Source organism: Curcuma longa, chromosome 10, assembly GCF_044706935.1.
Source record: "Curcuma longa cultivar G26 ecotype Majalengka, Jawa Barat chromosome 10, ITB_CL_G26_1.1, whole genome shotgun sequence".
Taxonomy (NCBI): domain Eukaryota; kingdom Viridiplantae; phylum Streptophyta; class Magnoliopsida; order Zingiberales; family Zingiberaceae; genus Curcuma; species Curcuma longa.
This window is the reverse complement of record NC_133870.1, coordinates 5,692,945-5,717,552: the sequence shown is the minus strand read 5'-3', so window position 1 is coordinate 5,717,552 and position 24,608 is coordinate 5,692,945. Positions and strand designations below refer to the sequence as shown.

Below are 24,608 nucleotides of genomic sequence, written 5' to 3'. Positions count from 1 at the left end.
TTCTTTGAGAAGAAGCAAACCAACTCTGTGCTCTTACAAATTCTAATGGCTAATAAGCCAATTTATTACAAACTTGAAGAACATGAAATTCTCTCACAGCAGCAGCTTAGGAATAATTAAGAAGATGATCTGATGTTCGTCGCCAATTAATATCCAAGGAACAGAGATCTGCACTGCACTGCTGTATCATCTGGACTTGTGACTGCATAAAGAACAAAATAAATTATCAGCAAAGATCTTTGTATTAAGGGTAAAATCACATATTAAGAACATAGCATATCCACAAGGCATACCTGTATGGCCGACAGTTCGTTCAGACTCGTATATTTCATAGTCATTTCCTCCCTGAACAATGATAAATCACATATTGGTTAAATGAAAAGGAAACCTCTGATGAACAATCTGATTCTTTTATGCCAAGGATTATTTTTCCTGGCAATTCTTCAACAAATATGTTTGGGTATCACAAAGAAAGATAAATATTAATTTCCAAGATTTCAATGATTTGAAGCTGCAGTAATGAATAGTTAATATCACATCCAAATCTATTGTACAAGCCAAATATAATTCATGTACTGAATGAAGCCGTAGGTGAAACATTGATAGATATCCTTGATGCAAAGTCTTGGAAGTCAAACTACTAAACTTTCATTTAACATTTGGCTACTTAAGATCACTTTCCTCTCTCTCACAAGCTTAATTTACTAAACTAGGTCATGCAATTGCTCCTAGAATAATAAACAAATTGTAGATGAGAAATAAAGAGTAATCCCTATTTGCTTGTATCTTCATTGTAAATTAAACTGTCAATGCGTGCATGATAGTCCCAAATTGATGTAATTTGCAACTAACAAGGATCAAATGAATATACAATAAAATCTAATTCAGATTTGTGAATTAGTTTCTATGGAGTAACTTAGCAAAGAGTAATTAAGCCATGTGAAACTACTTATTGCTAGCAAGTCCAATAGTTGCGAAACAGAGACAAGCAACTGGCACTCAAGAAGAAAGCTGAAGAAAAACTACCTTGTAGGTTTTGTCGCCAAAAAAGTGGATTTCCTTGAATTCATCAAGGTATTTCAAGCAGTAAGTCTTGTCCCAACCTCTAGGGAAAACCTACAATCAGAAACAAACAAGTAAAATGGTGATTAATCTTGCTATTTAGGTCATATATTATATCTACAAAATATATACACATGGTGATGCTTATAAGTTAACTTACGTCAAAACTTATTTGCCCCCCGATTGAGAATGTTAGATCCAAATGTGCAAACTTTTCACGCAACACAGAGACCATCTTTGGTCGTACATTGTGAACCTAAAAGACAATAGAACACAAACTTTCACCAATAGTTCAAGGAGACATCCAATATTAAATCCAAAACATAGAGCATCATAAACATATTTTGCAGAAAAGTACAAGCCTTATCATATTTTTCAAATTCATCACGTTCCTCTTGGCTGCAGTTCCTTCCAATTGGAGAGACATTCAACATTCCACTTCGAAACTCAATAAAAGTCCCTCTGAACACCAATAACCCTCAAGGGATATGAGTTGGAGGTATAAATGTTAAACTGAAACTGTTACTAAAAAACATTCTTCACCACCTTTTTATTGGAATCTCCAAATCGGCAATATAATGGAGACTAAAATTAATGAGCTCCTACACAAGAAGTTAATCTTTTAGCTATAGTTAAACACAGCACCAAATAGCAGTCTAAATATAGTATCTCACCTTCAGTTTATCCTCCCCAAGGAATGATTTCAAACTCTGTAAAACATCAGAGAAATCCTTTAGATTACCAAGACCAGAAGAGGAAAGAGGACAAGAATGTTCTAGTTGTTAAACATGACCCTAGTCCTGTAAATTTGGTTGGAGTTTCATTTCAAAAGTTAGTATATGATAGATACTGAAGTAGCATCTCTTCAGCTCCCACTTACAATTCTGTAAGTTATGTAGTGCAATACTGAGCATCCATTTGAACTCTAAACTGAATCTCTATTATGCAATAAAATAAGAGAACTAGATCACCTGAAGATGATTAGCTAAGCATCAATGAAGAGTACAAATAAGAAAAAAATTGACAAGGCTGGCAAGGCTCCTTCACTAATAAAAGAATAAACCTCCGTCAATGATACAAATTGCCATGTTCAGGGATAGAAGGTTGAATGATTGTAGGTATGCCATATAGTAAACAGATCCAGTTAAAATCAGAACATCTCGCAAACAAACATTTATTGAATCCAACAACAATGAACCATAAAAACCTGTAGTAAACCGGATTTACAGATCAAATTATTAATTAGAGCAAGTATTGCACTGTAAATTAGATAAGAAAAAAACTACATATTGGAAAATGCAGTTATATTCCTGCCTACTGATTAATTTCTCTTTTTTTCTTCAAAAAGCATGTCCCAGAGGGAAAAACTGATCAAGAGTCATTCACAGTGATACAAACCGAAGTAAATATTATCTTGTAACAACCAAGATATAGTATAAAGTTAAAGTTACCTGTCGACCAATTAGTTCCTGATTTTTGTGAGCAAGAAGACCATTTTCGGAGAATACATAGTCATAGTCATTTAGAACTGCATAAGAAGGTTAGACATCAGGAGTGTACCACAATGATAAAGAAATGTAAATCAGCATGCAGATGCAGTATCTAATTGATACCACAATGAAATATCAGGAAAACCAGCATTGCTTGCCTTCACCAACTCAACCAGTAACAAGTGAATAAAACATAATGTCTTCGTCTTGAAATCAACCCATTAAAAAACATCATTGTAACAAACTTTCTTGCCGTAACGAGACATTTCCATTGAAGAACATCATTGTTTGCTTTGTAGAATCACTGAAAATCTAGCCTTTTAAATTATTAATAATTATTCATTCTTAATATACGACCAGTAAATGAGATCCTATCGTTATCTAAGAGTACATCCTGCAATATAAATACTGTTTTGACGAAGAAGCACAACGAAAGGTTAGAACTGACCTGAATTTCCAAGTTGTTCTGTAATCTTAATCAGGTCAGATCCTCCCACAACACCTACGGTGACAACCTGCCGAAACAAAGCCACTTAAACATTCGGTGAACTAAGCAAAATCCCACATTTCCACCAAAAAATCAGCAGATCCGGACGAGCGGTTGCGGCCTACCTTCCTCAGATCCCGCATGAACTCGAGCATTTGCGGCGTTATCGCCTAAGAAAAGAAATCAAGCAAGAGTCAGTTGAACAGAGAGAGGGATTCACTCGATCCCACGAAGCCAGAAATCAACCTTCCTGGGTGCAGTGAGCGTCCCATCGACGTCGAAAAGAGCGATGACGCCGGGCATTCTCGCTGCCATTCCCCACCAGTTCTCCCAAAAATCGCCGAAAGATGGAGCCTTTATGGATCCGGGAAGGGATCGCAAGCAGGGAAATCGCAACGCCCGAGGCGATCTGACGAGTGCAGCAACCGCTGAGCTGGAGAAGATTCCCAGAATCTACGCTGTCTGGAAACGGCGTTTAGGCTGCCGTCCCCGTTTCCGAAACGTTGGGAAACGTTTCTATCCCAGGAAACTTACCAGAAACGGCCAATGGAGCAGACACGGCGTCGGGGCTTGGTGAGAAGAGCAGACACGGCGTCGGAGCCGAGTGGTGGAGGAAAGGCGAGGAAGGGGAAAAAGAAGAGAAGAGGGGACGGCGCTTCCTGGGTTCGTGAGGGAAGGAGACACGCGGCTCCTTCTCCCGGCAGCAGCAGGGGGCACGCGGTGATGGCTTCGATCTGCGGCTGAGCGCGATGGCAAGGCGGCAGAAGATGAGAGAGAGGAGAAGTGGTGAAGGTGGGCTTCGGCTTCGCGTTGGCAGCCCCTCCGGTCGGCGTCGACGGCGAGAAGCAGAGACGCTGCGGCGAAGAACAGAAGAAAAAGGGCTGCGGCGCGATTGGGAAAGCGGTAGGGCGGCGAAGAAGAGAAGAAAAATTAGGGCTGCGGCGCGATTGGGAAAGCGGTAGGGCTGTACTTCTTTTATAATCCTAATGGGTTTGGGTTTAAACTATTAAACCATTAATCCAATAAACCTCATCCACTAACCAATTAAATCCACTAAATCTCCTAACTCTAAAATTAAGATTTAATTGATCAAATCACATCCACATTAGATTTATTTAATTAATCCCTTCTAAATTAAAGTTAAGACTATTTAACTTTAGGTTTTTGACATTGTAGGTCTTCGACGTTTCCAAAAATCAGAAACTTCAACTAGTGCCGTTTCCCGTTTCCGTTTCCGCGTTTCCCGTTTCCCGTCTCCAAGTTTCCAGACAGCATAGCCCAGAATAAGCCGATGGAGACCAGCTCAGATCTAGAGACGAAAAGCTAGGAGGATTTTGTGCGCGACAAGGAACCGACCGCGTGAATCCAGATCTCGTCGCAGCTTTGCGGCTGAAGGAGAGGACGTAAACGACAAGCAGCACGTGGGCCGTCCGATGTTCTTTTGCGGCCCACTTAGAACCGCCCAAGATATTTTATCAATTTAATAATAAATTAATAATATAATTTAAAGGTCTCCATAATCCATTCCCATTATAATACCTCCCAAGTCCACTGCCACATATTAATTATAATAATATATCTATTTTATCCATATTTTTTTAATATTAATACTCATTATTTATGGATCATACCATCCATTTAATCATCTTAAAATTATATCATATTAAATAAATATATTTTTAAAATATTAAAATTATTTTTTAATAATAATCTTACTTTTAAAATAATACATCTGGAGTGGGCCAGTCTGCTGATCCACTTCACTTTTAATTGAATGTGTTCATAATGATGTTTAACACCAATGAGGTATTATAACACTCCGTTAGAGGATCAATTAGGGCATCCACAACCCATCTTCGTTATAACATCCTCTACCTCATTAAAAAGCATGGGGTCCATTACCACATACTCATTATAACAATATACCTCTTTCATCCACATTCTTTTTAACATTAACACTCATTATTTATGGGTCCCACCGTCCACTCAATCATCTTAAAATTATATATATTAAATAAATATATTTTAAAATTATTTTAAAATATTAAAATTATTATTATTATTTTAAACTAGCCGTTAAAAAACTAACCGCTTTATTTAATTTTTAATTTTAAAATTTATAATTTTTTATTAAAAATTAAAATTAACCGTTAATAGACATTAAACCTAACCACTTAATAAATATAATTAAAAAAATAAAAAATTACATATGGGATAGGCCAGCCAAGGGCTATCCCACCCCACTGCCACATGAAAGCGTTCAAGACCTTGAACGTGTTCATGTGGAGGGGTGTTATAACACTCCTCCACATTGGTGATTAACACCAAGGGGTGTTATAACACGTCATTAATAGAGCATTGGGATGCTCTTATGGATGCTCTAATTAATTAATAACATTTTAAAAAAACATCTAACAATTATTCAAAGTTTGAATCGAGCTCTTAATTTGAAGTTGGTTGATTATTTAAATTTTTAATTTTTTTCAATTAGTTTGTGCATTTTAAGAATTTTTTTATTTACACATTTAATATATTTTTATTGATTAATATGACTCATAAATTTAATTTATAAATATTATTCATATGTTTTTTTATAAATTGTACATCATTTTTTTCTGAACATTACTGCAAACGTATATATTTATATATAATTTAATAAATTATTCAAACTTATTAATTCGACTAATTTTTAAAAATTCTTATCCAATCAAACACCAACTTTTTTTACAAGTTTCTTTAAGAACAACTATTTTGAAATGATATTTTTGAAATTCTGAAATTTCTGAGAGACTTTGATGTAAATACTTATTTAATTTTAGATCTCGTGATTATTTATTATATTAATTTTTCTCCAAATTTTAGTTTTATTATTTAATTATTAATAAATAAAAAGCCACACTTCTAAAACAGTACGGCAAAGTGAAGGCACCTCGTAAAAGATCGAAAAAATTTAATAAAAATAGGGCGAAAATATTAGTAAATGAATGAGAATGATGACGTAATGCTTCCGATCCCTATTTATAGGAAAATAATGCTCCAGACCTTCTGTTTCGTTCGCGATGGCTCCCAAGAAGAAGAACCAGAAGAACAGGACTAATCGCGCGCGCAGTTCCAAGTCCAAATCCTCCGCCGGCGGCGGCGCCCATCCTCCTCTCCCTGGCCAGTCTCCTCCTCCGATCCCTCCACCGCCCTCCGATCTCCCCTTCCCAGCCGCCTTCCGCCCTCCTCCCGCCCCCATCTCGTTCTCCTTCTCGGGCGCCTCCCACCCTCCTGCCCCTTCCGACTCCCCTCCCCAGTTCCCCTTCGCCGGCGCTTCCCACCCTCCTCCCCCCTCCTCCCCTCTTCCCATTCCCCCTCTCCCCTTCGATTACACTTCAATCCCGCCGCGCTCCGCCCCCGCCGCTGCGAGACCCAGCAGCGACGTCGCGCTCACCATCGCCCGCCACACGATCAAGGGCGCCGCCGCTTCCCGCGGGAGGCTGAGCGGACCGGCGGCGAGGGCTTCGCTGGAGCAGGGCCTCGAGAGGCTCGGCGATACACTGCCGACGATGATGTCGGCGATCTTGACGATCCAAGACCTGGCGGAGGGGATCAAGGGCGGCGAAGGATTGGCTGAGGCGGGGGTGGGCGCTCGCCGGAACATGGACATGATTCGGGAGCTTTACGAGGCGACGAGGAAGATGGTGAGGAAGAAGGCGGCGGCGGCGGCGAAGGCGGCGACGGCGAAGGAGGAGGAGCAAGGCGATGTGGATTTCAGCAGAGATCTGAGGGAGGAAGGCGATCGAGGGAGTTCCTGATTTGGCATTCGAGCGCTGCGACTTTCTATTCATATGGCAATGCGATACATTTTCCTTTTTTATTTATCTACGTGGCAATTTCGAATTAATTTCTAATTAATTTTTTAACGAAATTGCCTAAAATATTAATGTTTTTTTATTATCCATTTACTCTGAGGAATTAAATTATCTGAAAAATAATTTAAGGGATAAAATATATTAATGGTTTTTAATTTCCTTTTATAAACTTACCATGTCAGTGTTATTAATGGAAAGGTAAGGAGTAAAATGAAAGATTCGCTGTCCGCCGCTTCATCTACCCAGAACCTTCTCTCACCGCCGTCCGCCGTCCGCCGTCCGCCGTCCGCCGTCCGAAGGAGAAAGGAGACGACGCGAAGCGAAAGAAGGCGCAAGAACACGAAACTATTGAATGCTTAGTACGTTGATGATCGAAAGATTGTTGATTGCATGAAACCAAGGGAGTTATTTACAATGGTCGCAATGAATTAACACACGATCGCTACGACTTCTTCATCTTCATCTTCTTCTCTCTCTCTCTCTGTCTCCCTGACAAAATTAAAGAGAACAAAACGCTCGAATCAGCCGGCGACACATTTTAAACTTGGAAGGACCCGGCCGTAGGATTTGCTGGTGAGAACGTTGAAGCAGGCAGATTTCGCCGGAGCCACTCCATTCCACTGCAAATGCACGTCGCGCATCACGATACCCCGGCAGGGATAGTAGCGGCTGCAGAGCAACTCGGTGGCCAGCTCGTCGGACGACGACCCGTGAAGATGCGCGAACTGGACGTTTTCAATGGTCAACGAGCTGGTCTGTAGATTTCGCAGACAGAATCATAAATCAGAGAAGAAGAAGAAGAAGAAGAAGATGATGATGATGATGGAGAATTTTAATGATTAAAGATCCAAACCTTGTTTTGACAATTCCGAGCAGGGCAGTAGTACTGATCGATCTGAATGGGCTTGCGAACAGAAGTGAAATTTATGTGTTTGAACAGAACGTTTCTGACTTGCCCAGTGCCTCCAGACTGAACAAAAGCAAATATATTCGATCGAAATGGATACACGAATCTTAATTTATCAAGAAAATCTGCAGTAAAACTACCATCCATGTCTTGATCCTGACTCCCACCGTCGTGTTCGTCAATGTAGAATTCAAGAAGTGAACCCTCTTCACAGTCGCCGGCGAACTATCACCTCCCAAACTTCCAATGCTGCAAAAACAGGACCAAGCAATTTGGATACGACCGGTAAATCTTCAAAGGTGCCTCTCTGACGGAGCCTGTACCTGAATCCATGGCCGGGGCCGCACCGGACGTTCGTTACGGTGACGTTGGTGGTGTTGGTTCCGACGGCGACGCAGTCATCCCCTGCTCCGGCGACAAGCAACCAAGTCAGCTAGTGGTAAAATCACACAAGCGTACACGAAACTTCAGCACGAACCTACTCCGATCGCTGAATTCGAGAGCACGACATGCTTGCACTGAGCGATGAGCATCCCGTCGGTGTTGGGGCTGTCGCCGGGAGCGCTGATCCGGAGCCCGCTCATGGAAATGCGGGCGGAGGCGAAGAAGGTCAGATGCTTGCTGGGGCTGTCCCTGAGCGCGATGCCTCTCAGCGTCAGGTCGTTGCAGAACGCGAAGCTCATGATCTGCGACGACGACGAGTGAGATTTGAACTCGCTTAGAGAGGTGGAAGATAAAGACAGAGTCGCCGGCGAGCACTTACATTCGGCCGGTTGGCGCACTTCTGCTCCTGTAGAAGTGGCAGCAGGTCAAGCACTCGGCGTACTTTTTCAGAAAACCAGAAAGCCGGCGAGAGAGCTTACCTTGCGGCTGAAACAGTCCCACCAAATTTTCCCCTTGCCGTCGATCTCCCCGTCGCCGTCGACGGTGAGGCTGTTGACGTTGTGGAACGCCATCAGGCTGACGTACTCGTCCGTCCAAAACCACTCCGGCGCCACGATGTTTCCGTCAATCTGCAGGAGATAGATCGCCGAGTTACAGCACTAAAATCTTGCCGAAACAAACTTGCGATCGATCGATCGAGCGAGTCATTTACCCGCACAGTAACTCTGGAATTGCAGTTTCCTTGGAAGATCAACTTTTTGATCAGGAACGTTGCTCCGGAAGGGATGAGCAGAGTTGGATTATCCCTGTCTGCGCAGACATCGTCCCAAGCTCGCAGGAACGCCTGCAAAATCTCAGATAAATATATAGATATACATATTTCAAATAATTAAAAACGATCGATCGAGTTTCAGGTGCGGGCGGACGCTGGTATCGTCGGTTCTTCCATCTCCCTCTGCGTCGTATCGTAACACGTCGTAAACACTACCAGCAGCAGCGAGATGAAGCAGCGACAGGAAGCAGAGACCAAGAACCCTAACGCCGCCCTGTGATCAGACAGACAATGGTTAGATTGGAAGATAATGCTAGAGAAGATCGAAGATGCTTGCTTACCTTCGCCATGGCAATTGAGATCGACGGCCTTGCATCGTCCGTTCTGCTTCCTCTCTATTTATAATGCGGAATAGCCTTTTTTGGAAAGAAGATGGAAGTCGGCAGGGATGATATGCTTCAGGTGATTTAGTTTTGGGAATAAAAGAGTTTTGGAAACAATTTAATATTTTGCAAAATAGTAAAATCAGCAAAGGAAGGCATTCATGGCTGCAAGAAAATTCCTGGAAATTTAAGGGGAAAATAAAAGAGGACTCAAAATATATTTTGGTAGATTTCTCATGTAATGTTCGAATTATTGGAATAGTCGAATTGTCATATCATGTCTCTGGGACATAACTGAGTTGATTACGACGGAACATACTTGTAGAAGAAGATAAGGATTTGAATCTCGACGAAGCTGAGATAATATCCTCCTCCGTTATAATTAACAACTACAGTTTCTCAATTTACTTTCTTACAGATAGTTTCACCTTTTACATAAGAGTTGTCGTATCATATTTATTCGATGGACGTATAGGGAAAGACGTCCAGCTGCAAGAGTCAAGACTAATTGGACTAGTGATTTTGGTTTTATAGACATGTCTATTTGTGAATTCGGACTAAATTTAGAGTCGTTTGTTAGTTTCAAAACTTGCCGTTTAAAGGAAGATTCGAGTAGTTTAAGGTAAAATGTGAAATTTAGGGTTTGATTTATCTTTTTTTGGAATTGTGAAAATGTTGTCTGTTTGTTAGCGATGAGAGTTGACTAAAATTTATGCATGTGAAAGTGAAATTTTGATTTTGATTTTTAAAAAATGGGAAATAATGGGATAATTATTCTATTGCTAATTTTATGGTTCATTAAAAAATTGAATGCCTAGCGCCACAAAATTGGTATTATATTATATATATATATATATATATGGAAAATGCATAAAAGGACAAAATATAAATAGAGAGAGAGATTCACAGGGAATTGGAGATTAAGGAATGCTTGCAATAGACGGTTTAGAGTTTAGGATTCTTTTAATACCTAAATATAAATATATTGTGATAGATTTATAAAATAAAATAAAAATATATTATAATAATTTTAATATTTTTTTATAATTTAGATATCTAATTCTTATAAACTGATTGATTGTAAATGAATCAGATTTAAATCAAATTTTATATATATCTTCCATCCCAACTCATAAGCTATAGATATTTATCAAATTCTTAAAATAATATTAACAAATTAAATATCCTAGACGAAATAATAAAATATTAAAAATAATTTATTTCAACACTATTATCCTATAAAAATAAGATTAACTCTATATTTATAATTTTATTCATTCCATCTAATTATCATATTTTAATAAAAATATATTATAATGTAATTAAATTTTTAGAAAAAACTTTCTTTAATATATGTATATATATAATGGACGAATTAAAAAAAAATTCCGTACTCGATTATCGAATTATTTAATTTTGTCCAAGATATTATTTCATTTATCTCATTCATTCGAGGCATGTATCATATCTTCTAGTCCGATTAGGTTCGTTTGACCTAAGTAAGCTAATTAGCTCGACTGTCTGAACCTGACTGAGTCAATCTAACCGACTCAACCCAAAAAATATTTTTGAACAAATGAATATTAAGTTTTATTTGAGAATTTTAAAACTTGAAGGCGTTTTCTATAAATTCTCAAACTTCAGGAAAATTACCAAATAATTTTCATAAAATTGCGTACTAACGTGAGATTTTGTCCCAATCTTATAAACGAGGACTAAAATAAAAAACACCATCTTCTATCGTTTGTTGTTCCTCGATCAATTACCGTTGTTTCTAGGGTTTCGTCGTCCCTCGCGTCCACCTCGATCCCTGTCGGAGCCATGGCCGCCACCAGCACAGCGGCTCCTAGGGGTCGCAATATAGACGACGAGAACCTGGTTTTCGAGACCAGTCCCGGGGTGGAGGCCATCACCAGCTTTGACCAGATGGGCATCCGCGACGACCTCCTGCGCGGCATCTACGCCTATGGATTCGAGAAGCCCTCTGCCATCCAGCAGAGGGCTGTGATTCCCATTATCAACGGCCGCGACGTCATTGCCCAGGCGCAATCCGGGACCGGGAAGTCCTCCATGATCGCCCTAACTGTCTGCCAGATGGTTGACACTAGCGTTAGAGAGTATGGTCTCGCTTTTCCCTTGTTTACTTCATTTTTCCATCGAAATTTTCTTGTTTGTTTTTATCTCTATTAGGCCTCAAGTTTCACGTTTGATTTTGTCGCGCCGTGTTAACTGTGTATAGAATCTGTGCATTTTCCACTTCCTCTTTCCTTTCTGCACACTCATATGGGAGGTTGTTTAAATTTCATGAATTCGAGAGCAGAAAAGTTTACATCTTTAAAAGGTAAACAATGATGGCTGGAACTAAGTTATTCATTAGGTCTGCTGACGGGGGAATTGATGTAATTGCATGATATTTTATTTCTTTTATCCATCTTCTTTTCTATTATTTTGTTTGACTTTCAGGGCTTCAGTAACTGAATAAAATTTAATATGTGTAGATTGATTCCTTTACTTTAGGGCTTAAATAGCTAAAGATAAACTTGATATAGCTACTTTTACTTATAATAATGGATTTTGGCTTGACATCTGAATATTGTTTGCATGTCTGAGCTGGATATTAGCAATTTTATCTAAGTTGATCAACTTTTGTTTCGTGCTGAAGGCATTCTTGTGTTTACAAGTATCATAATTAGTTTAGTATTAATTCCGTGGGCCACATATCGTACGAATAATCCATGGACATTAATGTACTTTTAGACATTGTGAAATACCCAAGAAGCTTAGTTCCTTCAACGAATAGGACTTTAATTTAATTTAATACTTTTAGTACTTGTGGTGAAGTTTTTGAAAATTGCTTTCAGAGTTCAGGCACTTATTTTGATGTAATTTGCAACTAACAAGGATCAAATGAATATACAATAAAATCTAATTCAGATTTGTGAATTAGTTTCTATGGAGTAACTCAGCAAAGAGTAATTAAGCCATGCGAAACTACTTATTGCTAGCAAGTCCAATAGTTGCGAAACAGAGACAAGCAACTGGCACTCAAGAAGAAAGCTGAAGAAAAACTACCTTGTAGGTTTTGTCGCCCAAAAAAGTGGATTTCCTGGAATTCATCAAGGTATTTCAAGCAGTAAGTCTTGTCCCCAACCTCTAGGGAAAACCTACAATCAGAAACAAGCGAGTAAAATGGTGATTAATCTTGCTATTTAGGCCATATATTAGATCTACAAAATATAAACACATGGTGATGCTTATAAGTTAACTTACGTCAAAACTTATTTGGCCCCCGTTGAGAATGTTAGATCCATGTGTGCAAACTTTTCACGCAGCACAGAGACCATCTTTGGTCGTACATTGTGAACCTAAAAGACAATAGAACACAAACTTTCACCAATAGTTCAAGGAGACATCCAATATTAAAGCCAAAACATTGAGCATCATAAACATATTTTACAGAAAAGTACATGCCTTATCATATTTTTCAAATTCATCACGTTCCTCTTGGCTGCAGTTCCTTCCAATTGGAGAGACATTCAACATTCCACTTCGAAACTCTATAAAAGTCCCTCTGAACACCAATAACCCTCAAGGGATATGAGTTGGAGGTATAAAGGTTAAACTGAAACTGTCACTAAAAAATATTCTTCACCACCTTTTTATTGGAATCTCCAAATCGGCAATATAATGGAGACTAAAATTAATGAGCTCCTACACAAGAAGTTAATCTTTTAGCTATAGTCAAACACAGCACCAAATAGCAGTCTAAATATGGTATCTCACCTTCAGTTTATCATCCCCGAGGAATGATTTCAAACTCTGTAAAACATCAGAGAAATCCTTTAGATTACCAAGACCAGAAGAGGAAAGAGGGCAAGAATGTTCTAGTTGTTAAACTTGACCCTAGTCCTGTAAATTTGGTTGGAGTTTCTTTTCAAAAGTTAGTATATGATAGATACTGAAGTAGCATCTCTTCAATTCCCACTTACAATTCTATAAGTTATGTAGTGTAATACTGAACATCCATTTGAACTCTAAACTGAATCTCTCTTATGCAATAAAATAAGAGAACTAGATCATCTGAAGATGATTAGCTAAGCATCAATGAAGAGTACAAGAAAAAAATTGACGAGGCTCCTTCACTAATAAAAGAATAAACCTCTGTCAATGATACAGACTGTCAGTTCAGGGATAGAAGGTTGCATGATTGTAGGTATGCCATATAGTAAACAGATCCAGTTAAAATCAGAACATCTAGCAAACAAACATTGGTTGAATCCAACAACAATGAACCATAAAAACCTGTAATAAACTGGATTTACACATCAAATTATTAATTAGAGCAAGTATTGCACTGTAATTAGATAAGAAAAAAACTACATATTGGAAAATGGAGTTATATTCCTGCCTACTGATTAAGTTCTCTTTTTTTCTTCAAAAGCATGTTCCAGAGGGAAAAACATATCAAGAGTCATTCACAGTGATACAAACCGAAGTAAATATTATCTTGTAACAACCAAGATATAGTATAAAGTTACAGTTACCTGTTGACCAATTAGTTCTTGATTTTTGTGAGCAAGAAGACCATTTTCAGAGAATACATAGTCATAGTCATTTAGAACTGCATAAGAAGGTTAGACATCAGGAGTGTACCACAATGATAAAGAAATGTAAAGATGCATGCAATGCAGTATCTAACTGATATCGCAATAAAATATCAGGACAACCAGCATTGCTTGCCTTCACAAACTCAAGCAGTAAGAAGTGAATAAAACATAATGTCTTCATCTTGAAATCAACCGATTGAAGCATTGAACTCCATTCATGCTAATCCATCGAGTGATAGCGTGACAGAAGGAAGATTCAGTCATTGCCAGTAGAAGAGGCATCACTATGTTGTTAAAATAGATTTTTATTCAAGTCAATCAGCGGTGTTTGGATAACATTTGCGATAAGAACCATTAGCAAAAATGCGGGTTCGGAGTAGTAGCAGTAGTAGAAAAACAAACTTTCTTGCCGTAACGGAACAATTCCATTGAAGAACATCATTGTTTGCTTTGTAGAATGATTGAAAATCTAGCCTTTTAAATCATTAATAATTCTTCATTCTTAATATACAACCAGTAAATGAGATCCTATCGTTATCTAAGAGTGCAGCCTGCAATATAAATACTGTTTTGACGAAGAAGCACAACGAAAGGTTGGAACTGACCTGAATTTCCAAGTTGTTCTGTAATCTTAATCAGGTCAGATCCTCCCACAACACCTACGGTGACAACCTGCCGAAACGAAGCCACTTAAACATTCGCTGAACTAAGCAAAATCCCACATTTCCACCAAAAAATAGCAGATCAGGGAGAGTGGTTGCGGCCTACCTTCCTCAGTTCCCGCATGAACTCGAGCATTTGCGGCGTTATCGCCTAGGAAAAGAAATCAAGCAAGAGTCAGTTGCAAAGACAGAGGAATTCATTCACTCCATCCTAGGAAGCCAAAAATCAACCTTCCTAGGTGCAGTGAGCGTCCCATCGACGTCGAAAAGAGCGATGACGCCGGACATTCTCGCTGCCATTCCCCACCAATTCTGTAAAATACCGAAATAGTTAGGGTTATTGGATTGGTTATTGGTTAATGGCTTAATGGAGTTGGAGTTTAGGGTTATTGGATCCGGCTTAATGGAGTTGAATGAATTAGAAAATCATTACCGAGGAGTGTACAGAGTGCACCTTTGGTTGCTTACTTTTATCCTTGACTGGTGCTGCTTGTCTGGCTTTACAATGCCTGATTAGATATTCCAAAGAACAAAAACAAAATGGTAATAGTTAAACTAGTGGAAATAATTGTTCATTATCTTTCTAAAAAAAGAAATTAGAAGAGGTCTTGATAAATGAAAGAGCCTAATCTAGGTTCTTCTTCCCATTAAGTGATTTGTTTTCACAGCAACAAAAAGCAGCAATTTCAGTATACAGTAATTCTCAAACTGGAGAAAGGAAATAGATCCGTGTGGAGTCATCTATCAAAAGGAGGGAAAGACAGCAGGCGGCGCAATACATGTATGTGAAAGAAGCAGTTCCGGGGCTCAGACTCAGAGAGAGAAGGCCCCTTACGAAGAAGAGAGGTGCCTACCCTATACACTTTTAAGGTAATTTTGAAAGTGACCGATCTTGTCTGATATTGAGTTGTGACAGCACGGCACTAGTCAGAAGAAGATCGACGAGCTCCTATTTACGATACGCTCTTTTCTTTGGCGGATAGTTCTTTTGAAGAGATTACTCGACAAAGCGTCCCCCCAAAGCCAAGTCTCAGACTGAGGCCATGGTCAATTAGTGAACCCGTTTGCAGTGGTGGACGAGGCGGAAGGCAGAGAAAGTAGTATGATTTTCGGGTCAGAGATAGAACTAATATCGGACGATCTGTCTGTATCGCAGCTAGAAAACAGCAATCCAATAAGCTAAGGATGCCAATATCCCAAGGGAAAGGAGAATGCCATCTTAATTGCAAAGAGTATCGACTCCTACCATAAAGAAAAGGCTATAGCTAGCTCCAAGAAAGGTTGGAGTTGGAGTGGTACCGTTCGAGTCAGGCGCATTTCTCTCAACCAAGAGGTAGAATGGAAATGATTGATATCTCTCATGGATTCGGGAAAACTTCTTCTCTTGATCTTGATAGAGGGGGAGCCTCGCCACAGTCAACGACTGAGGAAAGCCGGTCTGTGGCAGTCAACAAGCTGCACTTGTCATAGGCCCGACCCTATTCAGTAACATAGGTACGAGCTCTATCCACTGTCCAAAAAGTGGACTGACGATGTGAAGGAGAAGAATGCAACCCCGTCGTTACCTCGGGCCTCTTTCTGAAAGCGCTCTGTCCAGCTTAGCGCATGGAAGGGCAAGTCGTTCTCTTAGGGTAGGGGTCATGCCCGCGAAAGGTCTGAGGCAACGAGATCAACTGCTGACCCAAGAAGGTAGGGAAGAGACGGGGAAGGGCTCCGAGTCAGGGGCATCTATCTTTATTTACGTAAAGCTATTTATTGATGTCGATTGAGATATGTTCATTGGCCTGCGACTGATCTCATCGTCTCTTTTCCCCTCTTTCCTATTCGAGACCTCCCTAACGGCACACTGTATATAATCTCTCTAGATGGCCAATGTGAACAGTTCAATCAAACTTGTATGTGTGAAGCAGATTGACAGTGACATTGACAAAGCAAAGCACAGATCCATAGAATGTGAGAACTATGACATGACAGAGAAGGTAGTCAAAAAAGGTACGCGGCGCTCCTTGCTTCGTCGCTTCTGTTTGAAGTTAAGTAAGAGAAGGGCCGTAGGGCTCGACCGTTAGGGGTAGATCTTTCGTAATTTTGAATATAAATGACGCCTGCCATTTATGACCTGTTACTGTTTGTCATTCATGACTGTTGCTGAGGGTATATCCCTATAGGCGTATTTCGACCATAAGGAAAGAGTCAATGGTGTACCATTGACGACCTGTTGCTGCAGATTAGTAGTCGTTTTGAATAGTCATTCACGACCTGTTGCTGAGTTCCTATAGACTCGATCATAAGAAAGAGGGACGAGTGCACTTAATTAAGTTATCGACCATAAAAGCACTACAGAATCGGCACGGAGTGGTCGTACTTACTTGGGTGGGGCGCCCTGTCCGATATACGCACATGATGTGCTTTTTTGGGCCGAGGGTGAAATGCACAAATGATAAAAGAGCCCTTCCCTCTTATTGAAAGCCCCTTACTTGACTTGCTTTCCAACTCCTCTGCCATCGCTTTTTCTAGGTATGAGTGATCCGTACTCGAAAGGGAGAAATGGTTTGTTGAAGCAGATGCTGGACCAGGTGAAAGAAAATGAAAATAGAAAGAGTGTGTGCGGGCCGGGTAAGGAGTCCGTGTTATAGTCTCATCAGTTCCCGTAGCGAATCTTGCTGTCCATAGGTTCTATGAGTTCGGTTATGAGTCTCTACCTGCGTAGCGACAAAAACACTAGAGAAATGGGCAAATGTAGGACCTAGATCCACATCTACGGGTATAAAAGAGTACCACGCTGTACACCCTATTCCGAGACAAACAAGAACTAGGATGCGCCCATACTTTCCCAAATATTCAGTGATCACCTCCACGAGAACTTGATCGTGCTTTTTCTTCACTATCTCTTTGAGACCACGGCTTTGCAAATGGTTGAAATAGGACAGTATAATAGCACAAACCTAGCTTGCTACTAATTAATTTAAGCTTGCTCTCGCGCGTCGTTATCACTCGCACCGCAGCAACAGTCGTTCATGGCTATTCTTCACTACGAAAGTGAATATTAAAGATCTTCCATATCTCTTCAGCACCAGTCGTGAATGGCGTCGGATTAATCGGTCGGCCCTAACCAGGGAAAAAAGAATCTTATAAGATAATATGAACATTTTCAGGGTTGCCGATCTCTGGGTATTCCTGAGTGGGAAAGAGAATCATCACTCTGTCTTTTTCAGTCTCTTTATTGAGTGGGAAAGCTGCAATTCCTGAGTGTTCAAATGAGTCCCTTTCCGTGCTTTCGCTGCTCTTCAAGAGTGTTCAAATGAGTCCCTTTCTTTCTCTTTGAAGTGTTCTTTTTCCGGGTTGCCGATCGCGAGGGGTTGCCTGCGCGTGCCAAACCGAGGCGGGCGATCTCTTAAGAGTAGTTGAGCGTACGTGGAGGGCAAATAGACCCGACCCAAGAACGCTACTGACTTGGGACTCCCTCGTCCCTGTGAAGTCCTTCCTCAAACAAAGGACTTGACAAAGATTAAGACGGCTTTTAGCCATTCACTACTGTCCGACGCCCGTAAAGAACTCTTGGCCTCATCTATATCAGTCCTCTTTGGGTAGCAGCTTAGTATGCGTGTGCTATTCTGTTTCCAAATCAAAGGTTGTAGTTGTCATTTCCAACTTTGATTTAGATTACGAAATCTCTGTTCTCGAGATTCTTGCTCGTTAAAACTATATCCACATAGGGTTATAGCTAGTTTCAGTGGTTTACGACTGGTTTTTTTTCAGAATCCGATTCTGAAGAGGAAATATCCACGATATTTTGCGGATAATCCAACCATTCATTTGAACTTATTGGAATACTACCTGAAGAGGTATTTAGAACACAAGGTGTTCCGTTTCTAAGGTTGTTTTCAACAAGAATTGTTGATTCTGGCTCTGATACCAGGGGGAGCGGGCGTAGCCCTTTCGCAGCGGTTATCTTAGAGCTACGTCCTCTCGGAGGATGCTTATTACCAATCTTTCGTAGATTGATGAAGTTCTGTATGGTTAAATCCCAAAAGGACTTTGGTTTAGATGGAACGGGTCCATCATGCTTCCGATGTGTTACCATCCGAAGTGAGACCATTTTTCTTCCTGTGGTATGGGCATAAGTAGTGAGATACCACGGGGTTTTCGTCTTCAGAAGAATCGCTCGAAGAGCTTTCTATAGAAGAACGGGATCTGATCAATAATAGACTGATTATTGACTGCTAGATAGTCCCATTCAGGATTTTCTAGAAAGTTGAGTGCTGTTTCATCTTCAGCTACTCTCTCAAATCCATATTGCATGCATTTGAGTGGTGCTCGATCCCATTTGAGAGAACGAGTTTGTCCTTGGCAGGTAACATAATATGTTCCCTGTTGATAGGAATAGTCAAACTGAACTTACTTTATTCTCTTATCAGTCTTTTCGTCCTGATATATGATGATTGGATCAAACCAATCATACTCTAAGAAGATATGATCTTCCCATCGAGATACGAATGGGTAGACAATCCCTTTAGTCTTTCTCCAAGCGTGTGAAAGACCGAATTCGAAACAACAAATATTCCACTGAGGGGAATATTGATGTCCTTCCGTATGTATCCATACCAGTTGGGTATAGTAAACATACTGGTTGTCTCCTATTACCATTTCTCCTGGTTTTAGGATTCATTTTCTCATTAATTTTATCTGAGTGATAGACTCAGATGTATATAGCTTCTGGTTTTCAAAACCAGCCGTCGAAGCCAATCAGGATCAGCTTTATGCCTTTGGTAAGGTATAAGGTTGTTATAGTTTTCCATAACAACTAGGTCTTTTGCTGGGTTAAAAACCCTTTCACGAGTATTTCTACTCATCGATATTGGTCTAGGTATCCTATTGTTCTTTCTTGATCTTGTTCTTAGTCCATACTCTATTTATACCATCAAAGTTATCTCCCCCTAACCTTCCTTTTATCGTCTACTCGAGGTTTGATCGAATACCTATCGGGTCATGCCAGGCTGTGCCTCCCGCCCTGTAGATCGCCACCGGAACTCTGTTAACCGGATGTTAGCACCTACGGCCCGACTCCTTCAATAGGCAACAACACAACCTTCCTTCGTTTCCTACTGGAGGTGTAGTCGAGTATACGAAAAACTTAAAGCAATTAGGAGATAACAGAAACAGATAAATTATCATATAAGGACATAGAAGTTTAGAACAAGTAGCAGAACAATAAGAACCGTTTATATGAATCTAGAGATTCATCTTACAATAGATAGCTATTGGACCTGCTGGGCTTCACTTCCGTTCCTGAGAGAAGAGGTGATCTTCAGCCGATGCCTAAACCTTATGGCAAGTTCCCCTTTTATAGATGAAGGGAGAATCTTTGCTTACATATGCACTTACGTAATTTTTTTAACAAGCGTCAGTGCTTACGTTTTTGGACTCTATGATTGGAGTTTGACGTCATGGCTTACGTCTTTTATTCTGCCAGCTGTTTTAGCTTTTCTTTTTCAGCTTTGTCGCACAGCTCGGCCACTTTGTGGTACTGGCACCACTTGCATTGATGAATTATTCCTCCTCGTTTTGAGAAGAGGCAATATTCTTGAGCAGTTGCTTCGGTCATGGGTAAATTACCTGAAGCATATCTAGCTTTGGCATTGTTGAAGCTGATGGTATGCCATTTATTGGTTTCCTTCTTTGTCCTGGCAAAGATAAGAAACGTTGTACTGGTATAAACAAAAACCTTGTTTGGGTCTATTGTTTCCAGTAGTTTTTTCTGCTGGATTAAATCCGCAGCTTTGTTTCTTCCAACTGGATCTGTTTGTTTCCAGATAGGGTAATAGATGCCAGAGGCTGGCATTATGCTGGTCAATCCCACAGTGGGATAGGTTCCTTCAGGTTCGGTAAACAACATTTTTCAAACCAGTTTCCAAGTTTTGTAATGCTGAGCCGCCGTGACCTTAAGAAAGGTTTCTGGCAGTAGTTTGAGTTCTGGACCATATGTTGAAAGGTAAAGAATTTTAAGATTTCCAGTCTGAAAATCTTCTTTTACCAGTTGAGGAGCCTGGATAGGCAATTCCATAGTTAAAAGCTCCTTCGGTCATGTGCTGAAGTAGCTTGTCTTGCAGAGGGGCTACCTGAATTTGAACTTGCCTGAGGAGTTCCTCTTGCTGTTCATTTTCTGATATCGTGAACCAATCTAGCTTGACTTGAGACAATTCTCCTTTCGTAGAACCGACTATGGGCCAGTCGTCAGCCGTAAACGGATTTGACTTGCCTTTACCGCTAGCCGTTTGCTGCGGGCTAGCTGTTTCTATTTTGGGGGAAACAGTCCCCTTTGGTAGAGCTTTTGGCAAGCTAGCCGCCTTTAACGGACTTGTCTTCTCTTTACCTGCTGCCGTTTGAGCAGGAGTAGCTATTCGCTTCTGAGGCCGAATAGTACCTGTAGAGGATGTTTCTTCCTCTATGAAGGGTAGACTGTTGCAATTCTAGCCTTTTTAGAAGATTCTCAGTTTCCTTCATCGAATCTTTCACCTTCTTATGAAGATCTCGGTAGTATTCCTGCGTCAGTTTGACTACTTCTGCCATGAGGCTTGCGGCAGTTGTGTTGTGTCTTCCATGTTCCTGCAATTAATCAGGATTAGTGCGTGATAAAATATCCGCTAAATTCTTTTGGGTACCCTTGATATGTTCAATATCAAAGTGGTACTGAGAGAACCATGTTTGCCATCTAATTCTTTGCTTATTTGGCAACAGGTCTGTTATGCTTCCTTTAATAAAGGAAATTGCAGATTTGTTATCAGTTCTGACAACAAACTTTTCTCCCAGATAGATTTCGAATTTCTCTATAGCCTTTTTAATAGCTAAGAGTTCCTTCTCATTTATATGGTAGTTTTGCTGAGATTTTGAAAACGTTCCAGATGCATATCTGCAAATTTCTTCAAAGTCTCTTTTAACTTTTAATATTGCTCCCCATGCTGTTTCACTAGCATCGGATTCAATTATTAAAGGTTCACCTGTCCTGGGCAATGTAAGCCTAGGTAGTTGTTGGCGGATATGCTGAACATGTTCTTGGTCGTTGTTAGTCCAAGTCCATGTTACTCCTTTCTTCAGTTTCTGCTGAAGAGGTTTTATCAAATCTGCAAGATTCTTAATAAAAGGATTAACATAATTTAAGCATCCAAGAAATCTTTGCAAACTCTTGATATCAGAAATCTGTGTATATCATTTAAGATTTTAGAAACGACATGTGGTTGTAACTTTACCTGTCCTTGGTCGAGTTCTAAACCTAAAAACTCTATTGATGTTTGACATAACAGAGCTTTCCTTTTACTTAATCCTATGCCATGGTTTTGACACTTCTTGATTAAGTATTTCAGATGATCATTATGAACATCTGTGGTCTTTGAGTGTACTAGAATATCATCTATGTAAACAAGGATAAAATCCCTATCTTCACGGAAGATATTATCCATTCGTCGTTGAAAGATTTGTGGGGCGTTTTTAAGTCCGAATGGCATTACATTCCACTCATAGTGTCCTTGTGGACAACTAAAGGCTGTGTAAGGTTTGGATTGATCATCTAGCATGATTTGCCAGAATCCTGATTTGCAGTCAACCTTACTGAACAACTTGGAATTCCTAACCTGATAGATTAGTTCATCCTTGTTAGGTAGATAAGAACCATCAAAGGTGGTATTATAATTTAGGGCTTTATAGTTAATAACCATTCTAGCCTTGCCGCGCTCGGCATGATTTCGTACTATAAAGGCTGGTGACGAATGAGGGCTGTTGCTAGGTTGGATAAGTCCTTGGTGGAGGAGTTCTCCGATTTGTTTAGCAAATTCTTCCCTATCTTCTGGCGTGTATCGCATAGGTCTGACCCGAATAACCTTGGAGGGGTTTATGGGTTTGATGCTAGCGATGGCCTGATCACGATTCCCAAATTCTAATGGATTTTCGGTAAACGTGGATTCTAATTCCAGTAGAAGCTGCTGGAATTGATCACTTGGATCAGCTGGTGTGGTTGTACCAGTTTGTTGGTAAAGAACCATATCACCATGCTTTCGCGTGAAACGAATGTTTCGGTGCGCAAAGGCGGTAGAAAGCCGTGGACAACTGACTACATTGTTACACGGTGTAACAAAGCGAATTGATGCACGTGTTTGTGTAACTTCCTTAAACTTGATAAGAAAGTTATTTCCCAGAAGTCAGTCTGGTTCTAAAGTATCCAACGCATAAAATTGTATAGGAAACAATTTATCATGCAATTGAATGTGTACAGAGCAAAGTTCTGTATAGTGAATCTGAGAATTCACTGTTAAACCAAGAATTGGTTGTTTGGCATGCTCCCAAAGCGAATTAGGTGCGATGTCCTTTCGGGCGACACAAAACGTAGAACCTGTGTCTATGTAGGCATGATAGCCTTGACTTGTATACCCTGGGTAGTGTAAACGAACCAAGATATAACTTGAATATGGGGAAGTCATGTGGAAAATGCTTTCCCATTTATCCATACAGCAGTCGGAGTGTATACAAACTGCTGTTTACCGAGGAAGTCCATTCCTAGTAGTATAACCTGATGGAGGTTACTGAAATGATCACTGACGTAGAACGTGTGAGTGAACATGTATGTGTATTGGACCTACAGTAGGTTGTAGTCCGAATACTAAGTCGACATAGTGTCTTGTTTCCCTGGTAGTACCAAAATAATCCTTAAAGGTATAAGGTATATCAAGGGTTTTAATTTGATCGGATGTAAGTAGTTTAGGTTGAATATGAGATTTGTCTGCTCCGGTCTCTAAGAGAAACTGGTAATCTATCATACTGACTCCGTATTGAGACTTTCCTTGTAGGATAAGTACTTTGTTATTTGAAGAACTAGAAGGAGCTTTAAAACTGACTTCTAAATTCTTTGGACCAATCTCAACGATAGAGTTTGGTTTCCTTGCCGGCGTCATTATCATTCGCTCCTTTCATTTCCCATGGTCAATAATAACCGTTCCGGGAAAGTTCTTTGCTCAGGGGTGACCTGACTGGCAGGGAGACTTTCGGCTACTGCTTTATACAATTCATGAATCTCTATCTCATTGTCTTGATGCCTAAAGGCAGAGTCATGATGTGTATTACTTATTGCATAAGTAATTTGATAGGTAAGTGAGTCAATGTCACTTCCTTGCTGCATTTTGAGATCATCGATTTTATGATAGAGTGTCAAGGCGCGGGACAAATGATGATCGCGTATAGATACAGCATAATTGGGAAATACTGAGAACAAAAGTGATTTGTAACACAGATTTCCAGTTACAATGCCTATTAGAGCATTGCTGCTAGACAAATGTCTATTGTCCATTAACCATATGGTTACAGGACTATTTAGTCCTTTTCGGAAGAGTGCTTTGATTAGCACCTGGATTCCTCCGATATGAACTTAGCTTTCTTCCTGAATTCAGGAGAAGCTTTTTGCAGGTGAGACTGCAATAGTGATGGGGTTAACAATGGTATTGTTACTAGCCCATTACTTTCGTTAACCATAATTGGGGTCTCGCACTGGTGTACGACATATCTGGTTAACTTCTGAATAGGTAAATAAGGGATCTGGAAGCAGTCCCTCGACCTTAGGTTAAGTTTGACGCATCTTTCGATAGTCGTCCTCCGAAAGACTAAGGATTCGAGTGTTTTCCTCTTCGTCCTCTATGTGATCTAAATCCTGATTAGAACTAGTCATCATCGAGTTCAAAATAACTGTAAGAATAGCTAAAATCGCTATCCGTCCATTCGACATAATCGCTAAGATCATCGTCGTCCGAAATTTCCTGAATTTCGTATATTTATAATAAAAGATTATATACCCTATCCTATCCCGAGTGGGGAAGAACCAAACCTAGGAGATGCCTGGACTGCATATATAAATAGGACTGCGAACGTAAACCATCTCCATCTCTTTCCAAAAACTCTACAGAACTCATGAGGACACGGGCAGAGGAGCAAGTAACGTAACGGGGACCTTCTTTTGTATTAC

At 40.1% G+C, this 24,608-nt stretch overlaps 3 protein-coding genes and 1 pseudogene across 3 annotated transcripts; 1 reads left to right on the top strand and 3 right to left on the bottom strand.

Annotated features, from left to right (window-relative positions):
- Window positions 1-3,972, bottom strand: LOC141835907 (phosphomannomutase-like). The gene is made up of 11 exons (XM_074723306.1): window positions 3,286-3,972; window positions 3,165-3,209; window positions 3,001-3,067; window positions 2,514-2,590; window positions 1,737-1,772; window positions 1,609-1,664; window positions 1,425-1,524; window positions 1,223-1,318; window positions 1,027-1,116; window positions 294-345; window positions 1-202 (listed from the first exon to the last, which is right to left on the bottom strand). Exons 1-11 carry the CDS (start codon window positions 3,352-3,354, stop codon window positions 147-149), a joined length of 744 nt encoding a protein of 247 aa, XP_074579407.1. The 5' UTR covers window positions 3,355-3,972; the 3' UTR covers window positions 1-146.
- Window positions 3,973-7,414: 3,442 nt separating this feature from the next.
- LOC141835534 (putative polygalacturonase At1g80170) lies at window positions 7,415-9,306 on the bottom strand. Its single transcript, XM_074722941.1, has 10 exons — window positions 9,298-9,306; window positions 9,111-9,230; window positions 8,897-9,028; window positions 8,664-8,813; window positions 8,564-8,590; window positions 8,283-8,486; window positions 8,124-8,233; window positions 7,941-8,049; window positions 7,747-7,863; window positions 7,415-7,648 (listed from the first exon to the last, which is right to left on the bottom strand). Exons 1-10 carry the CDS (start codon window positions 9,304-9,306, stop codon window positions 7,415-7,417), a joined length of 1,212 nt encoding a protein of 403 aa, XP_074579042.1.
- A 1,781-nt stretch (window positions 9,307-11,087) lies between these two features.
- On the top strand, window positions 11,088-12,225 carry LOC141835533 (eukaryotic initiation factor 4A-III homolog A-like). The gene is made up of 2 exons (XM_074722940.1): window positions 11,088-11,456; window positions 12,201-12,225. Exons 1-2 carry the CDS (start codon window positions 11,161-11,163, stop codon window positions 12,223-12,225), a joined length of 321 nt encoding a protein of 106 aa, XP_074579041.1. The 5' UTR covers window positions 11,088-11,160.
- A 115-nt stretch (window positions 12,226-12,340) lies between these two features.
- On the bottom strand, window positions 12,341-15,113 carry LOC141835532 (phosphomannomutase-like; annotated as a pseudogene).
- Between the last annotated feature and the right edge of the window lie 9,495 nt (window positions 15,114-24,608).

Excerpts from the sequence above, each read along its gene's own strand:
- LOC141835533 (XM_074722940.1), top strand. The coding sequence starts at position 11,161 with ATGGCCGCCACCAGCACAGCGGCTCCTAGGGGTCGCAATATAGACGAC. Across the intron at positions 11,457-12,200 it reads GTTGACACTAGCGTTAGAGA|AGTTCAGGCACTTATTTTGA; the intron begins GTATGGTCTCGC and ends AATTGCTTTCAG.
- LOC141835534 (XM_074722941.1), bottom strand. Across the intron at positions 8,591-8,663 it reads GGGACTGTTTCAGCCGCAAG|GAGCAGAAGTGCGCCAACCG; the intron begins GTAAGCTCTCTC and ends CCACTTCTACAG. Across the intron at positions 8,487-8,563 it reads AGTGCGCCAACCGGCCGAAT|ATCATGAGCTTCGCGTTCTG; the intron begins GTAAGTGCTCGC and ends TCGTCGTCGCAG.
- LOC141835907 (XM_074723306.1), bottom strand. The coding sequence starts at position 3,354 with ATGGCAGCGAGAATGCCCGGCGTCATCGCTCTTTTCGACGTCGATGGG. Across the intron at positions 2,591-3,000 it reads AGAACAACTTGGAAATTCAG|TTCTAAATGACTATGACTAT; the intron begins GTCAGTTCTAAC and ends CTTCTTATGCAG. Across the intron at positions 203-293 it reads ACGAACTGTCGGCCATACAG|TCACAAGTCCAGATGATACA; the intron begins GTATGCCTTGTG and ends TTCTTTATGCAG.